The 21,920-nt window shown below is 58.0% G+C and overlaps 2 protein-coding genes across 6 annotated transcripts; one reads left to right on the top strand and one right to left on the bottom strand.

Moving 5' to 3' along the window:
- The first annotated feature begins 103 nt into the window (after positions 1–103).
- On the top strand, positions 104–7,907 carry Fam131a (family with sequence similarity 131, member A). Of its 3 annotated transcripts, XM_013513356.1 has the most exons (7): positions 104–832; positions 1,571–1,719; positions 1,813–1,955; positions 4,268–4,361; positions 4,558–4,740; positions 4,905–5,021; positions 6,278–7,907. In XM_013513356.1, exons 4-7 carry the CDS (start codon positions 4,292–4,294, stop codon positions 6,751–6,753), a joined length of 846 nt encoding a protein of 281 aa, XP_013368810.1. In that variant the 5' UTR covers positions 104–832; positions 1,571–1,719; positions 1,813–1,955; positions 4,268–4,291; the 3' UTR covers positions 6,754–7,907. The 3 variants fall into 3 exon arrangements, with proteins under 3 accessions (XP_013368810.1, XP_005383371.1, XP_005383370.1); XM_005383314.2 differs by lacking the exon at positions 1,571–1,719; XM_005383313.2 differs by lacking the exons at positions 104–832; positions 1,571–1,719 and adding an exon at positions 867–1,179.
- Positions 7,908–8,015: 108 nt separating this feature from the next.
- Clcn2 (chloride channel, voltage-sensitive 2) lies at positions 8,016–21,920 on the bottom strand. 3 transcript variants are annotated; one of them, XM_005383315.2, is made up of 24 exons: positions 21,805–21,920; positions 19,637–19,793; positions 19,415–19,546; positions 18,919–19,047; positions 18,696–18,829; positions 18,515–18,592; positions 18,356–18,434; positions 18,110–18,235; positions 17,936–18,020; positions 17,745–17,846; positions 16,639–16,723; positions 16,350–16,505; positions 15,930–15,999; positions 15,575–15,685; positions 15,055–15,268; positions 14,613–14,746; positions 14,228–14,400; positions 13,994–14,108; positions 13,724–13,797; positions 13,455–13,514; positions 13,299–13,337; positions 13,032–13,136; positions 8,499–8,585; positions 8,016–8,358 (listed from the first exon to the last, which is right to left on the bottom strand). In XM_005383315.2, the coding sequence occupies exons 1-24, from the start codon at positions 21,871–21,873 to the stop codon at positions 8,167–8,169; spliced, it is 2,706 nt and encodes a 901-aa protein (XP_005383372.1). In that variant the 5' UTR covers positions 21,874–21,920; the 3' UTR covers positions 8,016–8,166. The 3 variants fall into 3 exon arrangements, with proteins under 3 accessions (XP_005383372.1, XP_005383374.1, XP_005383376.1); XM_005383317.2 differs by having other exon boundaries at positions 19,415–19,516; XM_005383319.2 differs by lacking the exon at positions 13,455–13,514.

The raw sequence follows: 21,920 nt of genomic DNA, 5'->3' as shown, positions 1-21,920 counted from the left end.
CTGCCGGGCAGCAGCCCCGCCTGCGCCGGGCACCCTCCTCCCGGGCTGGCCCTCTGAGGAGCCCCCCTGCAGGCGCCGGCCAGGCACCCGCCCGCCGAGGTTTTGCCTCGCACACGCTCCCCGCTCGGGTCAGCTGGTTGATGAGGGGACCTGTGAGCACCTGATCCTCTCTCGCCTCTTACAACGGTTTAATTCTCCCCCGCCATAAAAAACCAAGTCACCTGGGCCCTAGAGAGGCAGAGGCCCCCGGAGGGAGGCCATCAGGGCTTCCTTCGCACGGCAGCTGACCCCTGCCTGGGCTTGGCTTTCCATGGATCGTGGCGCACACGGAGGCCTTAGTCTTGTGCATGTGAGGTGTGCCCGCCTGCTTCACTTCGGTGTCCAGAGTTTCGTGCAAGCCTGAGGCCACGCGGGGACTTGTGATGGTGACGGCCGGGTCTGGATCGGGTCTTCGGGGCGGGTGGTCAGTCACACAGGCCTTCGTGTGGTTGGTACTTCTAGAGCTTCTTCAGAGCTCAACTCTTGTTGAGATTTGTGCTTGCCTTGAGGAATTCTGGGATTTGTAGTCCTGAATTAACCTCATGGCTTTTGAGGCTGAGAAGCAGCAGGCTGCTCTGATCCCGGTGGCCTGCTTGGAGTTGAGGAAGTCATCCCCTCCTGGAGTCCGAGGAGAGTTTGGCCGACCTCAGGACTGGCCTTCAGAGCCCCGATTGGGTACCAGCTGGGGGCCAGGGATGGCCTGTAACCTACTGTCTTCCTTCTGGTTGGTAGCATTTCTGGGGACCACCAGCTGGCTGAGGCTCAGGGACAGAGACGGCTGCTGCAGCTAAAGGTCAGTTTTGATGTACGTGGCCTGCTGGCACTATCTAGGGGTGGGCCATGGCTCCCCAACCCCCAGAGAGCTCAGCTAGGCCTCTGGCACTCCCACCTCCTCAAAGCCACGAGGCAGGAGTGTTCTCCTTATGTGACTAGGCACAAGTTCCAAGTGGGGAGGGGATTGGCTCAGCATCCGGAGCCAAAACAGGAATAGAACTGGGAGCTGAGCCTGGAGCAGTTCTGGGCTTTTGGTTCTCTGCATCAACACAGCCAGCATGCCTATGATTTCTGTGCTGGGCAAAATGTTTCTGTGGCAGCGTGAAGGGCCTGGAGGACGATGGACTTGTCAGACAAGTCGCAGAGGTGAGACCAGAGGCAGCCGATGTGATCTGGGAGGTGGTGGGCAGCGAGGAGTAAGGTGCTCAGATGGGGAGAGGAAATTTACTCTGGCTGAAACGAGAACCAGACTGGTGCCAGGAAGGGCATCCGGAGAAGGCTTTAGGACAGGGGTGAAGATTGGACAGAAAAACAAAAAAGCAAGCGTCTGATAGGAAAGACGAGTAAAAAGCTGCAGAATAGAGAAGCCAAGACGGGGGAAGAAAGAACCAAGGCTGGGAGTGGAGAGGAGGCGGGCAGCTACCCGCGGAGGTTGGGGCAGAGATGGGGGAGACTGTAGTGCGTTTTCCGAAGGGGTTTGGGCAGGCTGAGAACCTGGGAAAAGATTTAAAATTTATCTGCTTGGGTTTCTCCCTAGAGTTTTGGTGGCAAAATATTGATAGGAAAGAAAAATATTTGCAGAGGAGGACGGTGGCCGGTGGGCTGCCACAGAAAACAGCTCCAGGGTCAAACAGGATTGAGAAGGCACCAGGTGGTCGCTGTATTCCGGGAGGTGGGGAGAGGATGGTAAGAAATGATGAAACTGGGCATCACTGGATGCAAACGGGGATCTTAGCGCAGGTGGGGCCCCAGCTGAACAGCCTTTCGCCCACTCCGCAGTGGCCTCGGACCCCGCGTGGGCTGTCGAGTGGATCGAACTTCCGCGTGGCCTCTCACTATCCTCTTTGGGATCTGCTCGGACCCTCCGAGGCTGGAGCCGGTCCTCCCGTCCTTCCTCCGTGGACAGCCAGGACTTGCCAGAGGTGCTGGGCCCTGGTGTTGGGGGTGGTGGTGCTGCTGCAATCGCGTACAGGAGCTCTGTGTCCCCCACCCCCGCCTCACCAGCCTGCCTCGGGCTCCCTTTTCCTGCGAGCGGAGGCGCTATCCGGCCGGCGGGCCGCAAGGCCGCCCCCGCGCCGGTCTGCTCTGTTCGGCGGCGTGCCAGCGGGCGGGCTCTCTTGCGCCTTTGGCGCTGACGTCAGCGCATCCCAGGCCGTATCCCAGGAGACCCTGTTGCATGGTGATGGGTTGCCAGGGAGACATACACCTTTTCTCTGGGCCTGGGCCGCAGCTGCGCATAGAGCCAGCACGGATGGCGGCGGTGGCTGGGGGGAGCAGGAGCAGGGAGGGCCAGCAAGACAGGAAACACCCCGCAGGTGCTCCTCCCCCCAGGCCTGGCCAGAGGGCCCTGTCAGCCAGGTACTAACAGGGAAGGACAGAGGGTGGGCCTGAGGTCAGCAGGCTGGCTGAAGCTGCTCTGGTGTTGGGTAGGAACGCAACAGGGGGAGCTAGGCAGTGCTGGGGAGAGGGGTGTGCCTCCATTCATGGAGGGAAGCCTTTGCTGGAGGCTCATCTAGGAGCCAGGTGCAGGGTGGAGTTAGGAACACAGGCATGTCAGACTTAGGCCTTGGCATCCTGGGCTCCCTCAGGAGCTATGAAAGGACATGGGGGGGGGGGTGGAGCGTGTGGGCTGAAAGCATTATTAGGAAGTGGCACCTGAGACAGACCTGAAATGATAGGACGGGTTTATCAGGAAGGATGGTCTTCTTGGCCAAGGGAAGGCTGGGCTCCTCTTCCGGGAGGAAAGGGAAGGTGAGGGGTGCGTGGTATTGGTGGTAGAGGGCAAGGTCTGTAGGAGGCAGGGGCCTCACAGAGTAGGGCCCTTGAGGGCCTGAGGGAAGCCTGCCCTAATGTCATTGGACGGAAAGGATTTTAATAGAGACATGCTGTGAAGCGCTGCACTCCAGGAAAACTGTTCACATGTATATCTTGTCTCTCTCATTCGGCCTATGCACTTTGAGAGATTACTCTGTATTAGGCACTATGCTAAAACACTGGGGTGCAGCAGTGATCGCAACAAACTGAAACCCTCAATGAGAGAGGCCAAGAAGAAAAAGGAAACACATAGGTCATAATTACATACTGCGAGTAAGGGCCACAAACTGGTACATTGATGTGGGACAGTAATTTGGTGGAGACTACAAAGGGAGAACAGATTGCTGGCAGGATGTTCCCGGAGACTTCTCCGAGAGGGTGATATTCAGCCCAGCCTGGAAGGATGAGAGAACCAGCCAGCCATGGGGAGAGAGGGAGAGAGAAGAAATCCATACATGTTTGGGGCTAAGAAAACAGCAGAAAGCTGGGTGTTGTTTCACACGCCTATAATCCCAGCACTCGGGAGGCTGAGGCAGGAAGATTGCTGCAAGTTTGAGTCCAGCCTGGGCTACATAGTTCTGGGCTACATGAGTTCAAGGCCAGCCTGAACTGCATAGTGAGACCCTGTTTCCAATAACTAACTAACTAACTAACTAAATAAATAAATAAATGTAAAAATAGCCAATAGCAGAGTTGGAGGAAGTTGAAGAAACATGATTTGTGCTAACCTGGGCAGAGGGCATCCAGAGCTCAGGGAAGAGCAGTGGCAGTGGGAGTACAAAGGGCAAGGTGTTGTCAGAGGAGTCACTAGGACTTAATAACAGATATGGGCAGGAGATGCTTAGGGAACAGTTGATGGCACTGCTGAGGTTTGGAGCCAGGCTGACTGGGAGAACGGTGGGGTGGTGCAAAGTAAGGAAATTGGGAAGTGGGGAGAAAGTGTTGGTTTGATTTTGGTTGTGCTGACTTTGTGGCTAGGAACAGTTAGAGTCTGGTCCTGAGCATGGGGGGAGCTCAAAGGGAGAGGACCTTCAGGAAGTCCTTAACGTCTTACCTTTCTCGCTACTTCCTCTTCCCTTTCCTCAGAGCCCCACTCCATGACTCCTCACTTCCTGGTGTGCCTTGGGGGGAGCAGGAGCAGGGGGTGCCAACAAGATGGGAAACACCCCGCAGGCTGAGAGTTGGCGACACCTCTCCTCCCTGGGGCCTGTACAAGTTGCCACTGCTCCCTGTGAGGGCACTTTGCTGGTGTAGCTTCTTGTGCTTCGGTGCTGGCCAGGAGCTACTAGGGTGAATGTGCCTCCCAGGCCTTCTCCCCAGGTCCCTTGTCCCCTGATACCTGGAGGGGGTGCTGTGGGCCTGTTGGAGGGAAGGTCACTGCTGTCAGACGGGCACTCACCTTCTGATCGTGTCACTCAAGGTGAATGTTGGAGACACTGTCGCGATGCTGCCCAAGTCCCGGAGAGCCCTAACCATCCAGGAGATTGCCGCGCTGGCCAGATCTTCCCTGCATGGTATGCGCCGCCCCCATGCCTCTTGCCGCTATGTTCCTTCTGCTCCCTTTTGCACTTGTCTTTTGGGACTGTTTTCTGTGGGTGCTTTCTGGGATCACCTTCCTCCCCCCTCAGAGGCACACATGGATCCTAACTATGGCCTTGCTTTCCTGGCCCATTCATTCCCTTATCAGGCCTTTCTTTCCCCCACTTCCAGGTATTTCCCAGGTGGTAAAGGACCACGTGACCAAGCCCACGGCCATGGCCCAAGGCCGAGTGGCTCACCTCATTGAATGGAAGGGCTGGAGCAAGCCCAGTGACTCACCTGCTGCCCTGGAATCAGCCTTTTCCTCCTATTCGGACCTCAGTGAGGGTGAACAAGAGGCTCGCTTTGCAGCAGGTGGGTGGCACAAAGGAGAGAGGGCAGCCACACGCTTGTCGCAGGGCTGCTGCCTCTGATCTTGCTGGGGTCTAACATGGGGGTTGAGTCTCCTTCCTGTCTGCAAGCTGAGCCCTTGTCTTAGCTCAGCAACTCTGTTCATGAATTCTGTGTCCCTGCAACAGGAGTGGCCGAACAGTTTGCTATCGCAGAAGCCAAGCTCCGAGCATGGTCTTCAGTGGATGGTGATGACTCTACTGATGACTCCTACGATGAGGACTTCGTTGGAGGAACTGACACAGGTGAGGGGCATTGTGTGCTAGAACTGCCAGCTGGAGTGGATCTGCCTAATAGGTCTGAGACTCAGAGTCACACTCCAACACCCCCAGGCTTTGGAAGGGGAGGGGAGGGCGCAGACGGTCCAGGCAGACCTGGACACCTGGTGGGAGCAGGCAGGCCACACTCAGGGGTGGGAAGTTAGCACTTGGAAAGGGAGGGTGTAGTTCTTTCTACAGGTGCTGAGCCTCACCTGTAGGAATGTATGCAGGCGGGCCTTGCAGTCCTCAAAAAAGGTCGGGGGCTCCGTGCACCCTCCTGTGTAGCCGTATCTCTGGGAGGGACCACAGCGCCCTTGCCTTCCTCCTTCCCGGTTATGGCAGGACAGATGAGGCGCAGTGCAGTGGCACAGCCCCTCGTAGGGCACCGGCCCCAGACAAACAGGAAGACGTGCTGGGCCTGGGCTCCCCCAGGGCTGTTGGCTACAGCTCAGCATCCGTGCATTCCAGCCTGTGGGCCCTTCTAGGGGCAGTGCTTGCCGAGGGCACCCCGTGGGGTTGTGCAGCTGTGCTCCGCTCTCTTTCATCTTTCCTTGCCCGGACTGCTCAGCCGAGTTTCTCTGAAGCTTCTGGGTTCCAGCCTCACAGGATCCTGCTCCCCACCTCCTTGCCTTGGAAGATCACCTCCACTAGCTCCCCACCCTTCTGGCTAATTAACAAGGCCTCGGACACTAGAGACTCAGAGTGCTGCTGTGGTCCTGAGGGTACTGATACGGGTGCCCAAGAGCAAGTTGGAATCCCAGCCACAAGGGTTTTTGTTTGCTTGAATTCACGATAACAAGGTTGTTGCTGGCCCCATGGAACCTTGACGCAATTATGAAAAGACCTCTCCTTTCTCTGGTGGGCTCAGCCCATGCCAGGGCCTGCTGCGTGGGGAGCAAAGTGTGGGATGAATTGCAGTCCTCATGCACTCACTGCTTTGTGCAGGAGCAACTTGCAGGGCCATATTCCATCGCCCATATTGGCTGCCTGCTTCCTTTGAGCCATGCTTTTGTTCTCCCCACTACCCCACAAGCATGGTAGGTATAGTTAGGATCTCTAATTCACCAGGAAGGGAAATAGAGCTGCCCAAACTGGGACCTGCCCAAGGTTCCCCAGCCCCCATCCAAGCCCCCTACTCCCAGAGCTCTGGTAAGGATGGAGTGGGGCTGGGGTGCTTGGCTTCCAGGTTGGCTGGCCAAAATGGGGCCTGCAGACCCATCATCCTTTCTCTCCTCTCACAGACCTGGCCGGGCAGCTGCCACTGGGGCCCCACCTCCAGGACCTCTTCACCGGCCGCCGATTCTCTCGGCCCGTGCGCCAGGGCTCCGTGGAGCCTGAGAGCGACTGCTCGCAGACCGTTTCCCCAGACACCCTGTGCTCTAGCCTGTGCAGCCTGGAGGATGGGTTGCTGGGCTCCCCGGCCCGGCTGACCTCCCAGCTGCTGGGCGACGAGCTGCTCCTCGCCAAACTGCCCCCCAGCCGGGAAAGTGCCTTCCGCAGCCTGGGTCCACTGGAGGCCCAGGACTCCCTCTACAATTCGCCCCTCACGGAGTCCTGCCTTTCCCCAGCGGAGGAGGAGCCGGACCCTTGCAAGGACTGCCAGCCGCTCTGTCCTCCGCCCGTGGGCAGCTGGGAACGGCAGCGGCAAGCTTCTGACGTGGCCTCTTCTGGGGTGGTGTCCTTAGACGAGGATGAGGTGGAGCCTGAGGAACAGTGACCCACATCCTGCCTGTTGGTGGCCTGCGTCCCCTGGCTGCTGCTGGGGGCCGAGCCTCTGTGCCCAGGTGTGGGCTGGGGCTCTCAGCAAGCTCCACAGCTAGAGGGCTCCTGGGAGCACTCCCTTCTCCATTGTGTGTTTTGCATGAAAGTGTTTGGAGCGGAGGCAGAGGCCGGGCTGGGGGCGCATGTCCTGCCCCCACTCCTGGGGCTTGCCGGGGTGTGCCCGGGGCCCCTGGGGCATGGCTACAGCTGTGGCAGACAATGATGTTCATGTTCTTCAGTCCAAAACTTGCCACATTTCCTCCTCAGATGACGTGAGCCCCTGAGGGGCTCGACGTGACTGGGCTGGGGGGTGAAGAGGGCGGGACCTGGCCGCCTCCCCCCGTCACTCCTCTCTGCTTCTGTCCTCACCTCTGAGTCCACGTGCAGTGCTTGACAGAACCACCTCCTCCTGGGGGGCGGGCTCCTGCCTGCCCGGAGCCCGTGGGTCAGCCGTCCCCTAAGGGCCCCTGCCCAGCTGGGCGCGTGCTGTGCTTCACCTTTCCATCGTCTCTAAATCATCTTCTTTTTTCCTAAAGACAGAGGGCTTCTGGTCTGTTCTTTTAGTTGGATCTTCTCTAGGAGGCACTGGAATGACGAATTAATTTCCTGGGTCCCTGAGAGGGCTGGGGCCCCCAGGGATGTGTGGGCACCCAAGGAGTTCTGCAGGGCAGGGCTACAAGGGTGGGGCCTTGGCTTTCTCCTGAGGTGTGGTTTTGATGTTCTTCTAGAGAGGGCCACAAGGGGGCCACCGGTGGCCAGAAAGTTGTCAGCTGACGCCTGAGCAAGGCCAGAATTGTGTCACTCAGTGACAGTCATGAGGGAGGAAGGAGGGTAGTGCCGTTCCTGGCCGTGGCTACAGTAGTGTTAATGCCCAAGCGGTGGCGGCCAGTGGCACGTTCTGCATTCCGAGGACACGGGACTCGAGGTGTGTGGGGCTGTGGGCAGGGTAGGTGGCCGCAGGATTAGGAGCCTTGTAGGCTTTGGCAGGTAGGAGGACCCAAGGTAAGAACAGGAGCCAGTGGGTGTAAGCATTCTCTATATAAGTGGCTCATTAGGTGTTTATTTTGTTCTATTTAAGAATTTGTTTTATTAAATTAATATAAAAATCTTTGTAAATCTCTATATACATCTGGTCATTGGAGGTTCCAGTATAAATCCATCTTAGTTCTGTCCCTTTCCCCCTCAAAGGGGGAGCAGGGGCCACATGACCCTTCTCGCCCTCGGAAAGCTGCTGGGGGTGGGCTGGTAGCAGGCAGCACCCCAGGTCTGGATGGAGGGCTGGGCTCCGGCCTCTGGCTGGAGCTGCTTCCTGCTTTCCCAAGGCAGAAGGACTGTAGCTACCGCCATCCAAGGCCACCCACTGAGGGGCTCACTGGCACTTGTCGCTGTCAGAAGGGCTGCCGTCTCGGGGGAGCCCGCGGCAGGACCGGGGCCCCCAGAGTGCATGCACCTCTGTGGTCTCTGTGTCACTGCTGCTGGTGGCGCTCTCTCGGAAGCTGGCAAGGGGTGGCCGGACCTTCACGCCCTGGGCTGTGACGGAGCCCTCGATAGCTTTCCGGAGCTGGAGAGGTGAGCGTAAGATGTCTGAACTTGGAGCCCTGTGGCCACCTTCCTTTCCAGGACTTCCCCCAGGGGCATGGGACATAAGCTTCCCCACTTCCCTGCGTGCGGGAATGGCCGTGGTGGCCATTGTCCGCTTACCTCCTTTAGGGTAACAATTCCAATGAGCCTGCCGATGCTGGTGACGTAAGCATGGTCCACTCCCAGGAGTGAGAAGATGGTGTGAGTCTGCAGGGTGAGGAGGAAACATCGGGCTTGCTTTCCAGGCACAGCTCTAAGTCACAGCCACAGGGGCCCGGGACAAGGTGGGGGTGGGGCAGGAGGGGTGGCACAGATGGTGAGGGGAGAGGACTGCACTGCTGGGAGGAAAATGATAAGACTGTAACCGTGCCCCTAGGCTTTGGAACTTCGCTGAAATCCTTATGTTGCCTGTCTCAAGGGGTCACCCTCGCTCTCCTGTTTTTCTTGCTTTGTACCCTCCTGCAAGCTTTCAAATGTGATCTCCAAGGGTTCAGAGATGGTCTGACAATTCCCCTTGTGCGTAAGTGGATTTTCATAGGCCAGAGGTCTTGAAAGCGGCTCTCTTGACTCAGCAGTTCCTGGAATTTGGCCCTGGAGTTTATCTCACTGTGCCTGGTTTACCTGGAAGCCTCTTGGCTTAATGGTTGAATGAAGATGGGCAGTAATAACCCAGCTTCTTGAGTTCCGATTACTCAGAGCTCATTTAAATTGACGTTAACAGTTTTTTTGGCAGTAGTGGGGATTGAACCCAGGGAGAGCTGAGCTACATCCCCAGCCCTTGTTTCTTTTGAGACAAGGTCTCAATTAATTGCCTAGGCTGGCTTCAAACTTGAGATCCACTTCCCTTAGCCTCTCAAGTAACTGGGATTAGAGGTTGTGCTGGCCTGCCCCGCTGTGCTCTTTCTTTTCTCTCTCTCTCTCTCTCTCTTTTGAGACAGGCTCTAGCTATATAGTTCAGGCTGGCCTATAATGTGGCAATCCTCCTGCTTCAGCCTTCTGAGTGCTGGGATTACAGGCCTGTGCCACACACCTGCATTTTGCCTTATCTTATGGTCAAATAATCCTTCTCATCTCCCAAGGGGCATATTAAATAGGTCCTTTGGATTTGCCTTTTCTCTAAATCCTAATCCAAGTGAGCGTCTGCCCAGTAACATGCCTTTTAGGTTTGCAAGCACATGTCTGTGGCAGTTAGCAGGGCTTACTGGTGGACTTCCTGAGCGTCCTGGCCATTCGCCTGATGCAGCCTCACTACACTCACCACTAGGACAGGGCTATGGTAGCAGATGAGTTTCCTGCTTTCTGCCTCTCTTCTCTCCAGCTTGGCTTGGCCATCCCATGTGCGTTCTAAACTTGAGCTGCACCCAGGCTCCCTAGAATGGCCCCAGGCCCTTCCCGGGGTGCCCTAGCTTTTCAGCCTCACATTCAGTGCTGTACCCCAGCTTCCAGACCCACAGGGTCATCTTTCCCTGAAAATACCCATCGCTTCCACATTCCAGCTTTTCCCTCTGCCATCTTTCATAAAGCCCCCCCCGCTGTTGAAGGCTCCCCTAGGTGGCGCTAGGAATCCCTAACACGTACTGGACCCTTATTTTGGGCCAGGCCCTACTGTAAGCGCTTCTCCTGTCTTAACTCTCGAACAGTCCCTGGTTTCCAGGTGAGGGAAGCACAGGGAGGCTTGCCCAGGTTCCACAGCTAGCTCTCGGGCGGCCAAGTGAGGACTCTGCTTGGTCAGTCTGACCCTCCATCGTGGGCCCCACCAAGAGGGCCCTGGCAGCCCTGAGCAGCAGCTGGCGGGTCCTGAGAGTCTCCATTGTGTTCTCTCCTAACCCCTCACAGTGTCCCCTGCTGCACCTAACTGGGCTGCTACTTACTGCTCTCTCCGCCCTGCAAGGGCATTTTGAATTCAGATCTTTTATGTTCTTATCATGCCAGTTCTTTGTACTTCTGTGAGTCGGTTCCTCAAAGGCTTCTTCTCTTCCTCTGATTTTTAAGTTTGTAACAAACACCTACTTTGTTCTTTTTCATTGTAATTTAATTAGACACCAGGGAGCCCATTGGAGGGCCTAAATTTCTTGGGCTTGGGAACAGTGAACCAACAGGGAAAGGGACAACGTGGCCTTCTGAAAGAATCCTGGGAGCAGGGCCAGATCTGGGTTCTGGGCCTGCCTGCGCAAAACCAACTCAGGCAAATGACCTCCCTGTGTCCCTTGGTTTTCTTATGTACTAAAATGGCTAAGACCACAGGTTTTTCAGTCAGTCCTGCCAGTTCTACTTCCTGGCTGTGTGACCTTAAGAAACTTGCTTAACCTCTCTGATTTTCAATTTCTTCTATAAAAATTGGAATACCACAATATCTATTTTAAACTGGGTATGGTAGCTCACACCTGTAATCGCAGCACTTGAGAGGCTGAGGCAGGAGGATCATTGTGAGTTCAAGGCCAGCTTTGGCTACAAAGGAAGCTCAAGGCCAGCCTGAACTGCATAAAGAGACCCTGTCTCAAAAAGACAAAAAAAAATATACACAATATATATTTTATAGGGTGGTTGTAAGGTTTATTTATTTTTTGCAGTACCGGGGATCAAACATGACCTTGTACTTGCCTGGCAGGTGCTTATGCCACTGAGCTATATCTGCAGCCCAGATGTAAGGTTTAAATTACATGTGAAGAGATTAGCACCGTGCCTGGCACATAGCAAGCACTCAAAAATCTCAGCATTACCATCACCATTTTCGATGTCTGAAGATTAGAACTTGTGGAACCACTTTAGAAGTTTTAGGAAAAAAGTCTTTAGATAAAAGCCTAATTTACTATCCTTTTTTTCTGCCTTTTTGAGACAGGGTCTCACTATGCAGCTCAGGCTGGGCTTGAACTCACTTTTCGGTCCAGGCTGGTCTTAAACTCTCAGCGATCCTCCTGCCTCAGCCTCCTCAGTGCTGGGATTATAGGTGTTCCCCATCACGCCTGGCTCTAATTTACTATCCTAGGCCTATCTGCATTTTCTTGCAACTGTACTGCAAAAACACTTTGTTTTTGTCTTGATGGTACTGGGGACTGAACCCAGGAAGCACTGAGCTATACCCCCAGCCCTTCCTTATGTAGTGTTTTGTGTTTTTGTTCTGTTTTTTTGTCTTTTTGAGACAGGGTCTCGCTATGCAGTTCAGGCTGGCCTTGAGCTCATTTTGTAGCCCAGGCTGGCTCGAACTCACAAGGATCCTCCTGCCTCAGCCTCCCGAGTGCTGGGATTACAGGCGTGCGCCACCACGCCCGGCTCGTGTTTTGTGTTTTTGAGACAGGATCTCACTATGGAGCTCTGTCTGGCCTCAGACTCGGAGTAATCCTGCTGCCTCAGCCTTCAGATTGCCAGCATGCCTGGCCTCTTATCTAGTATTTTGAGATAAGTCTTGCTAAACTGCCTGGCTTGGCCTCAAACTTGTGATCCTCCTGCCTCAGCCTCCAGTTACAGGAGTGTGCACTGGCTTCCTGCTCACTTTGATCTAAGGGATTTAGCTAAAGGCTAGCAAGCTCCTTTACTGCAGTTTGCTTTTGTGGTTCTCTTCTGTCTCCTGTCCTTCCTGCTTTGATCTCTGTTTGTGGTGCTGTGCTGGGTCTTCGGGATGGCCACCCGAGTTGTAGGCCTTGGGAATATTCACCCCTAACTGTCCCCTCTTCCCCTGCCCCCAAAAGAGGCTTGCACATTAAGCCTGTCAAAAATCTAGCTAAGAGGGGCTGGGGATTTAGCTCAGCAGCACAGCGCCTGCCTGGCAAGCACAAGATCGTGAGTTCGATTCCCGGTACCGGAGAAAAACCCCAAAAAATCTAGCTAAGGACTGGCGATGCAGCTCAGTGGTACAGTGCTCACATACCATGCTCAAGGCCTGGGTTTGCTCCCCGGTGTGGGGGTAAGCTTCCCCTTGCCTTTGCTGAGTGTACCTGTATCCCCTGCCCCCACTCAGAAGCCTAAAGCTAGCTGCCTGACGGTGTCAGCTGTCCTGTCACTGGGAGCCCCACCTTCCTCTCGAGTCTGCCTCACCCGCCGCCAACCCGTCCGTGCTCCATTCCTCCATTCCTCTCCGTTCCTGCAGCCGGCTTGCCTTTCTGCTGAGCTATCTTCCTGAATGCTTCCCAGTTTTTCCCTGGCCCACATTCAGTCAGACTTTCTGGGGTCTGACATTCCAAGCCCCCCACAGGGTGTTTCTCATCTTTGTTTATCTCTTCTCTGCAGTCTCCTCCCCCCTACTTGGCTGTTTGTTAGCTTGTTTATTAGATTTTCTTATCCTGCCCGATTCTCACCCGGTTTTTTCAGCGTGGGTGTATCAGCCTTGTTGGGCTCTGGCAGCCTCCTGCCTAGCTCTGACCCTGGCTTGCCCCTCTGGCTTCCGCCCAGTTCAAGCCCTGCCTTTGTTGCTGCTTTGGTCCACAGTTCCCCGGGGGCGAGGCTGAGCCGAGCAAAAATGATGCCTGGCTCCTCCACTGCGGAACAGGACAAGGCTGAGGGGTGCTGGCTCCCTGCCTCCCACCATCCAAAGCGGTCTGTCGGAAAAACATCACAGCACAGAGCCTGCTCTCTCCCGCTGCTGACTAGCCCCACTCCAAACTGGGGGCGGGGTGGGGGGGCAGATCCCAACCGGGCCAGGCCAGCTGCTGCCTCTACCTTGTGCAAAGAGGTCCGCTCCACCAGCTGGAAGGGGGCAGGATCAATTTTGCAGTCGCTGAAGTTGACAGGTTCATCTAGCTGCTGTTCCTCCCACTCCAGGATCTGAGGGGAAGAGACGTTGAGGGTTAGGGAGAAGGTGCCAAAAGCTGCTGTCACCTCCCCGAGGGCTGGTCTGCCTTCCTCTATCCCACGGCCCCTCCCCTCAGCCCAGAGATGACTGCATACACCCGGAAGGAACAGGGTCCAGAGTCCAGCGGCACGTACCTCCTCCGGGCTCATCTCGCCTTCCAGGTCCAAGTCGCTCTAGGAAGGAGTAGGGGAGGAAGCTGGGTGTCCTCTCCCCGCACCCCTCCGGCTCTGGGATGTTTACCCAGCCTACCCCCTGCCCTCCTGAGCTGCGGGAAGAGAGGGTGCACATACCGCCAGGGAGATTCGGACCCGCTTCAGCTTGCGCTTTTCACAGGATTCTGGCTTCTCCAACTTTGTCAGAGCCACAGCAGGGACAAGAGGTTACAGGGAAGGGAGAGGGGAGAAGCAGTGGAGGCCGGGAGGAAGGGCCCGAGCTGACAACTAGGAGGGCAGAGGGCAGAAGGGGCAGGCACTGGGGAGAACACGGACAGGACTCCCTGGGAGGTGACACGGAGAGCTGGGGGGAAAGCAGGCCAGGGAGGGCAGCTGCAATGGCTCACCTCTGAGGTGGCCTCAGGCGGTGGGCTGCCGCAGAAGAGGCTCCTGAGGGCGATGCCTGCTGACTCCATGTTGCCTGTGTCCCGAACACAAGACCCCGGGGGCAATGTCATCTTTGGGGAAGAGGATGGGGGACATGGGGAAGGCGGAGGGTGGGGCATCCCATGTTATCCCTGGCCCAGCCGGGCAGCCCCTTCCAGCTGGGTGGGCTTCAGCCCACGGATCCCAGCGGCCTTTCTCAGCTGTGTCTGGGATAGGGGAGACAGGCTCACCTGTGGAACTCTCCCCGGCCTTGCTGGCATTGCTGGGCCCCCTCTTGAGAGCAGGTTTTAGGGGCTTGTGTGTCTCTCCACGGGCCGGGGGGAAGCCCGAGTCTTCTGTATTCACCTGCAGAGGCAGGAAGAGGCTGGGGAGGCTTCAGCCCCAGACTACTGTCTACACTGTCATTCGTCCCTGTTGGTCTGTATAACAACACTTCCAGAGTGGAGGTGGCTGTGTCCCCTCACCTGGAAGCGGACAGAGGTCTCGGGGCTGGGGAGACCGTCCTGATCCGACGGCGGCGACATCTGGGCCTTCCTGCGCTCCTGCATATGCTGCCGCCGTCGGGCTGTGCTCAGCTGGGCCCCCAGCAACGCCACCACCTGTGAGCGCTCAATGGAGCCCAGCAGGATCATGGACTCTGGAGATAGCAGGTGGGAGGGCTCAGGAGCTGGGCTGAGCCCTCGGCCTTCTCCTGCACCCGGAGTGGGGCTATGGACCCAGGCCACACACCAGAGGGAAACCAAGTGGTGACCCAGGGGGACCAAGGAGACTGGTCCTACATTCCCTGTCCCTTCCTGACAGGTGACCCTGGGAGATGCCCAGAGAAACAAGGGTCCCTCCTGGCCTCACCAGGGGACTCCACTAGAGCCAGCATCCGGCCCTTGGTCCTGTGCAGTGCCAACCGCAGGTCCCGGAAGGTGCAGTTGAGGGCCACATGGGGAACGTCTCGAACCATGATGTCCTCCACTCGCACACGGTACTGCCTGGGGTAGAGGGGGTGCTCAGCCTGTGGTCGGCTAAGAGCGGCCCTCAGTACCACCATGCTGGTGCCAAGAAGGGTCCAGAACCCCAGAGGACAGGGACTAAGGTCGAGGGCCGATGAGTGCTCCCCGCCCTTTTTTCCAATCAGTTGGGCAAGCTACAGCAGCCCCGGGGGAGGGCATCTGATGGGCGTGGGGCAAGGTGGCCAGTCTCCTGGCTTTCCTCGCTCAGAACCTTGCTAGGGTGGTGTGGCGGTCCTCCGAGGCCTTCTGCCCTCTCCCACACCCCCTCGCCACCCCCGCCTCCGTACTGGTGGCGGCCCCAGCCCAGCTCAGGCAGGTAAGGCAGCTTCTTGATCCGGATGATACTGTCGTAGAGCGAGGGCTGCAGGCTCTGGGCGACGGCGTTGGCCAGGATGACGGCGATCATAACAGGCAGGATGTGGGCGATCTGGCCGGTGAGCTCGAACACGATCACGGCCGTGGACACGGTGTGTGTCACTGCTCCCGCCAGGGCAGCTGCCCCTGGGAACAGCTGCTCTCAGTCCACGAGCCCAGAAGACCCTTCATCTGGGAGGGGAGGCAGGGCCTGTGGGGGTCCCTTCGGGCTGCCCCAGACGGTCCTTAGGATTGGGGCTCGGTCTGCCAGCAGGGGGCGCTAGAGGCCTTAGGGTCTGTGGCCAATCCTAGGGGTCTTCCAGGGCAGATGCAAGGTGCTGGGTTTGACCTCCAGCACCGCAAAACAGACAGACAGACAGACAGACAGACAGACAGACAGACACACACACACACACATACACACAGACATACACACAGACCTCGAGTACTCACCAACCACTGCATAGCCCCCAGGCACAATCCGGTAGGTGCTACCGTCCGTGTGAATCCCATCAGGGAACCAGGCGGCCATGCTTTCACCCACCAGGCGCCCAAATGCTGCTCCTTCGGGGAGGGGTGTGGGAAGAGAAAGAGGTAGTGGAGGGGGAGGGCGGGGGCACTAGGAAGAGAGAGGGTCAGAGGGTGGGGGAGGGGCCGGTGGGTCATTCAGCGCAGGGGCAGCCCTGTGGGGTGGGTGTTTGGGATAGGGCTGGACCAAAAACCCGCTCCTGGGCAGAAAGGGGATGGCCGGGAGGTGGCCTGAGGGTCGGAGGACGTAGGCAGGTTGGGAGCACAAGTGAAAACTCACCAATGACAAAGACAGGCATGAAGGCCCCACAGGGCACCGGGATGGTGGTGGCCAGGGCAGACATCCAGAACTGCAGGCAGGAGGTGACTCAAACCGGCTCCCCGCGGGAGCGCCTACCTTGCTTGTGGGCAGGTGCATTTCCCCAGCCATCCCAGAATCCCCGGCAGTGACAGGAAGAGGAAGGACTCTGAAACCAGCTGCCTTGGGCTCAACTCCCCCCACGCTATCTAACTGTGTGACTTTTGGCCCATTACTTAACCTCTTGGGGCTTCTGATCCCCTTTTTAACACTGAGATAAGAGTGCTTTTCTCTTAGCATTGCTGTGAGGCCCAGAAGAATGAATACAGAGCATGTGTTAATATGCAGCACCTAGTAAGCCTGAGTATTGTTAATGGTGTACACAGAGGTCAGGAGCCCCACCTTCATGAGAATGAAGATGACTAGGGTGAGGAAGACATTGGCACGTGGTGGGTTCCAGGCCTGTGAGGTGCTGGGTGGTTCTAGCTCCTCCACCAGGCCTTGGTGGACCCATGTCCGGTTGTCAAACAGGGTAACCAGCGTCTCTTTCTGTGAAAGCTAAGGTGAACAGGTGCTTCAGGTTGGGGCACAAAGGATGCTGGGGCGGGGACCCCACAATCGTGCTGGGCACATGGCCTGAGGAGGAATGCATCTGAGGGAAAGGGCACATTTCTGCTCTGCCCGGGGTTACCTGTCCTGCCATGAACTGTCCAAAGCCAGGGGGGAAGGTCAGTGTGGAGATAAGCAGGGTCACCAGCGCCGGGAAGAGCAGGCGTCTAGAGATGGGGTTCACAGCATCAGACACGGTGGCGCCTCCTAGGGGCTGGTGATGGGCTGGGTGCCTCCCATACCTCAGGGCTGAGGTCAGAGCAGAGCTGAGGTCGCCTTTGCTGCTCCCAACACGCAGGGCCCAAGGGCGATGGTGGACCCGGTTATGAGCAGAGGTGGGGAACCTGACCTGAAGGCCTGTCACTTCCTAAAGCCGCACGCAGGCAGCAGCAGTAGAAGACAGTCTAGCATCCCCAACCCTGTCCTGGACACTTGGATGACCGTGAGCTGTCACCCCGCCCTCCACCTGCAGAGGCCCCCGCTGATGGGTGCACTGTGTGAGGCCGTGGACGTCTCTCTTGCCCTCTCCAGTGCCTCAGAGGAAGCTGGGGCCGTTTGTGAAGTTACTGCAGGTGCCACAGGGAGCAGGCTGGTGGGCCGCCTTTCCCTTCCTGGACGTCAGTCCCTGTGGAAGTCACTTCTCGGGCCTCCCTACTCCTCTCTTCCGGGTCACAACTGAGAGAGCTTTGTTCCAGAGCTTAAACGTCTCTTCCACTCTCATGGGCACGGGGGTAAACTGAGGCTCACTCACACATTTTCCAGGGAGCACTGCTATTTGGGCCAGGCTGGAGGACCTAAAAAAGCCTCAGGCTTTAATCCCAAACGCCCTCTGCCAGTGACTAAAAATTCAAAAGTGCCAGCTGTCAGGTAATTCATAGAAACACCGCTAGTTGGTTTCTCAGCGGAGTACCTGTTTTTGTTGTTTCCTGGTACTGGGACTGATCTCGGGGCTTTCACAGAGCTACATCCCCAGCTGCTTTTTTAACTTTTTATTTTGAGACAGGGTCTCACTAAGTCACTACATTGCTCAAGCTGGGCTCCAACTCGTGATCCTCCTGCCTCAGCCTTCCAGCATGCTGGGGTGACAGGTCTCATCACCAAACACTACCCACCCCTCAGTGTCCCTCCACCCACTGTGGCCCTCACATAACCCCAAGCAGCCTGGAGAGGACTCTGTGGCCAACTCACTTCCTCATGAGGAAGCGATTGATGGTTTTCTGCTTCCGCATCACCTGGACAATCTTCCGGTTGAGGTAGACAAAGAGGGCTCCCCCGAAGCCACTAGCGATACTGGAGAGGGAAGAAGCAGGAGGGGAGAAGGGGGTCTTCCCATGGGAACGTCCTGACTGTGCCATGCCCCCATAGCTGCTGCTCCTCACCCGATGACGGCGAAGGCCGGCAGCTCCTGAAGGTCAAAGGGGAAGTCCAGCCGGAAGCGGGTTTTGAAAAGAGCAGTGATGGTCTCTGCGGGGAATGGCAGGGAGGTAAGCCCAGCCTTGAGGGCCCCCCACCTGGCCCACTGCAGGCGCCCTCATCTCCCAGGCCCCTCCCACCTTCGTCCCGGTTCCAGACCGCCAGGACCCGGAAGATGAAGGCACTGAAGGTGGCGGCGAAGAAGCCTCGCCAGTAGTTCCGCACCGCGAAGAAGGTGGAGGTGACTTCGATGCTGAACAGGACGCCTGTGGGGGGCGGGGGGAGAGCGCCGCACGGCCTGAGACCCAGAGACCAGGACGGAGGAGGAGGAGAGGCCAAGGACAGGGCTGCGGGCCGGGCGCTGTGCCCACTGCGAGCCTGCCTACCTCCGATGGGCGCCGCGAAGCAGCAGCCCACTCCTACGGCGCAGGCGGCGGCCAGCATCTCTGTGTTTCTCGATTCGTTCTGGCAAAGAAGCGTGGTGGCAAAGGGGCGACTGCCTGGGTTCCGCAGCCCGGGGCTCCCCCCTCCAGGGCTCCCCTTACCTCATAGATCCCTCCAAAGAGGGAGAGGAACTTGCTCAGGAGGGAGGCACACATGCTGGCGATGTGCACGAAAGGGCCCTGGGGGCGGGGGCCGGTGAGTAGGGCAGAAGCTGGCCTTGACCTTGGCCTGGCCTCTTCTCCCCATTGAGAGCCTCCCCTTCACTCCCCCGCCCGCAGTTACCTCTTTGCCCAGAGGCATACCGCTGCCCAGGGCACAGGTCAGCCCAATGACCTTGGCCACAAAGGTCTTGAGGGTGAGGTATTCTTTTAGCACCACTCCCCGCAAGATGGTCTTCATTTCGGGGATGCCAGACCCTGCGGGGAGGGGACAACGGCCAGGACCGTCACTGGATGGACTCAGCGCAGGAGGCCTGACCGCTGCCCTCCCCTTGCTCCTGTCATACCCACAGCCTGAGGGGCCAGGATCTGTGTGAATCCAGCGGAGAAAGTGATAAGGACGACGGGGTAGGTGACCCAGGCCAGGTACTGGAGTAAGATATTGGTGTTCAAGCCCTGAGACATCCACTGCTGAGCTGCGGGAAGAGGACATGGTGCTGGGCCCTCGATGCACACAGCCAGCCGCTCCCTGCCTGGCCCCGGGGCAGCCTGATATGCCAGGTGGTTTCAGGAAACACGGCCCGCAGCCCAGGCAGGTGGAAGGGAAGGGGCCCTAGAGGGCTCTCACGGGGCAGAGCCCACCGTGGGTAAAAGGGTGAGCGGACTAAGGGAGGCAAGACACCGTGGCCTTTGGGAGTGGCAGTGGCTGTGTCTGAAGATGGGCAGTCAGGCTGGCCAGAGAAGGGGGTCAGCGGCCAAGGAGGCAAGACACCTCAGTGACTGAGGCACAGAGGAAACAAGCCGGTGGCCCCTAGCCCTCTCCCGGACAGCGCCGGCCCTCACCCTGCAGACAGGTAGCAATGGCATAGTCCATGGCCCAGCTGACCAACGCCATGAGGAGCCCCAGCAGCACCAGGAAGATCCAGTCTTCGCCAACTCTGGACACTAGGAATTTGTGGCAGCGCACAGAGCAGACTGGGAGCAGGGAAGATGGACGAGGAGGCTGGCACCCAAGGGCGCCCCCAGATCAGCCTGCCCCCCGCCCAGCACCAACCCAGCTCTCACTTCGGCATGGCGCGCAACGACTCTGCCCATACTCCAAGAGCTCTGGGGGTGCCCGTGGGGAAGGGGGCCCCTTCCAGGGCTCAGGCCCTCCCAGGCGGATCCGAGCAGCTTCCTCCTTGGCAAAGGCCCCGAGTTCCTGAGTGTAGCGACCGTACATCTGGAGCAGGGGGGCAGGGGGTCATTAGTGAGTACGTGTGTGTGTGTGTGGTGGTGGTGGGGCTCCTGGGGTCTGGAGTCCCCTTCTCCCTGCCCCCAACTTATAGACCGCCCCCCCCGGAACCCACAGTTCCCACTCTGGCTTGCAGTGTGGGAACAATGCACATTGCAGACTGTGGGGGCCGTCCTGGCCAGGGTGATGGGGACAGCCGAGGTATGGGGACAGCTCTGGGGGTGGCAGAATAATCAGTCATTAGTCCCAGGCCCAAGGGGGGGACACTGAGGAGGAACAGGAGGGAAAACCCAGGAACAGGGGAAAGATGGAAAGACCTAAGCCACAGTCTGAAAGTGGGAGGGAAGGTCAAAGAAGAAGGGATGGTCAAGGGCGAATGGGCACAATAAGAGCCTGGTGGAGCTGAAGGCAGCTGAGTTGGGCCTAGGAGCAGGCACGGCCCCAATCCTTATCACGTTCCTGCTGGGCCTCTGGCCTGTGACCAACTCAGCCGGACCCCTCCCACCCACCCTAATCCCCTTGTCCTCATTTCCACCCGCTCCCCAGCCTTCCAGCCAGCTGCAGCGGAAAGGTGGCCCTTGCTCTGGAGCTGCCCCGAGTCCAGCGGCAGGCTAAGGGACACTGGAGGCTGCGGATGGCAGGGCTGTGACTGATGCTGGGGTGATGGGACAGAGTCGAGGCGCTGTGGCCAGACCTGCCAAGCTGGGCATGTGTTGGGGGGTGGGGAGGAGTAGATTCCGCTGCCACCCGCAGAGCTTCAGGACACAAAGGGCCCCTGTTGGGGCTGGGCTGGGGGGGGAGAGGGAGGGACAGATAGAGACACACAGAGAGAGTGAGAGATAGGAGAGAGAGAAGCACAGAGAGGAACAAGAGAGGAGAGAGGAGAAGAGAAAGGAAGGGAGGGAGAGATGACAGGAGAAGCAACGAGGAGGAGGAAAAGGGTAGAGTATACAGACTCGGTACAGGACTGGAGGGGACAGAAAGACAAAGGGCAGGGCGGAGGAGGCGGAGGCCAGCGCCGAGCCCAGGGAGAGGGGCTGAGCCTGGGAGCTCGTCTAAGATTCTGCGGGAAGGAGACGGAGGCTGCCACCGATCCCAGTCTCCTGGGATCATTCTGCCTCTCCAGTCACACCTTCAGGACGGGGCACTTGGGCACCTCCCCTACTGGGTTACAGCTCAGGCCCTCTTCTCCTGGAGAGGTTCCCTCCCTGCCACCTTCCTGGGCAAATTCCAGCCAAGCTGATAAAAAGGAGTCACAGGGGCCATTGCTTTTCCTAGGCCTTGGGTCCCCCACCCCAGTGACATAAGAAGGATCAAACAACTACTCAAATATTAAGTAACGGGGTGGCCATGAGTCAGCTCTGAGCCCAGGACCCCTGCTTCTAATGAGGTCAAGGGACAACCTGGGGTGGGTGGGAGCTGCATACCCAGAGCCAGTGTGGACAAAGGTCCCAATCTCACACCCATTCCTGCTTCCACCATCCTCCCTAAAGCTCCCGTTGCCCAAGGTGGCTGGCCGTCTTGGCCCACAGGACTGACTGAGGCAGGGGCTGGGGCTGGGTGTGACTCTGATCATTGTCTACCTGCTTCTGATTCCGGGCCTAGCACAAGCTATGTCCGTGGTCGGGACACAGGGAGTGTGGGATGTGCAGCCCGGAGTGTGGAGAAAGTTCAAAGGTGTGAATGGTGCTGGGGAAGAGGAGCCGGGTGCTGAGACTGGAGCTCAGGTGGTGGGAGGAGGAGCAAAAGAAATGTGTGTGCAGGGAGGGACTGAAGGGAGCACCTGGCGAGGGGCACCTGGTGTTACTGTCCTTCGCAGGCCCCCAGCTTCAGCTGGAAACCAGCAATTTCAGCCCTTTGGCGCTGCAGCCTGTCACGCTCCCGAGGCTCAGCTGCCTCTGCTCGGAAGGCTGAGGTGGAGATGGGGAGGGCCCCAGTCCCCGCGCCTCCTGGGGTGAGGCGGAGCTGCGGGCCCGGTGCACGGCTCGGCTGCACTTACCAGGGTCTGCTCGTACTGCAGCGCCCGCGGCCCCATGCTTTCTCCCGCCGCCGCCGCCGAGGCCGCCATCTCCGCGCACTGCCCTCGCCCTCCCTGCGCCGCGCCGGCTCCGGCTC

Source organism: Chinchilla lanigera, unplaced genomic scaffold (assembly GCF_000276665.1).
Source record: "Chinchilla lanigera isolate Chin_1 unplaced genomic scaffold, ChiLan1.0 scaffold00019, whole genome shotgun sequence".
NCBI lineage: Eukaryota > Metazoa > Chordata > Mammalia > Rodentia > Chinchillidae > Chinchilla > Chinchilla lanigera.
The sequence above is the reverse complement of the archived record's forward strand: the minus strand, read 5'-3'. Positions and strand labels throughout refer to the sequence as shown.

What these genes read in the sequence shown, in the direction of transcription:
- Fam131a (XM_005383313.2), top strand. Translation starts at nt 1,092, where the DNA reads ATGCCTATGATTTCTGTGCTGGGCAAAATGTTTCTGTGGCAGCGTGAA. An exon ending in AGAGGCTCGCTTTGCAGCAG is followed by an intron (nt 4,741 to 4,904) that starts GTGGGTGGCACA and finishes TCCCTGCAACAG; the next exon opens with GAGTGGCCGAACAGTTTGCT. An exon ending in CGTTGGAGGAACTGACACAG is followed by an intron (nt 5,022 to 6,277) that starts GTGAGGGGCATT and finishes CTCCTCTCACAG; the next exon opens with ACCTGGCCGGGCAGCTGCCA.
- Clcn2 (XM_005383315.2), bottom strand. Translation starts at nt 21,873, where the DNA reads ATGGCGGCCTCGGCGGCGGCGGCGGGAGAAAGCATGGGGCCGCGGGCG. An exon ending in GACAGTTCATGGCAGGACAG is followed by an intron (nt 16,506 to 16,638) that starts GTAACCCCGGGC and finishes TGTTCACCTTAG; the next exon opens with CTTTCACAGAAAGAGACGCT. An exon ending in TGGGGGCTATGCAGTGGTTG is followed by an intron (nt 15,269 to 15,574) that starts GTGAGTACTCGA and finishes AGCTGTTCCCAG; the next exon opens with GGGCAGCTGCCCTGGCGGGA.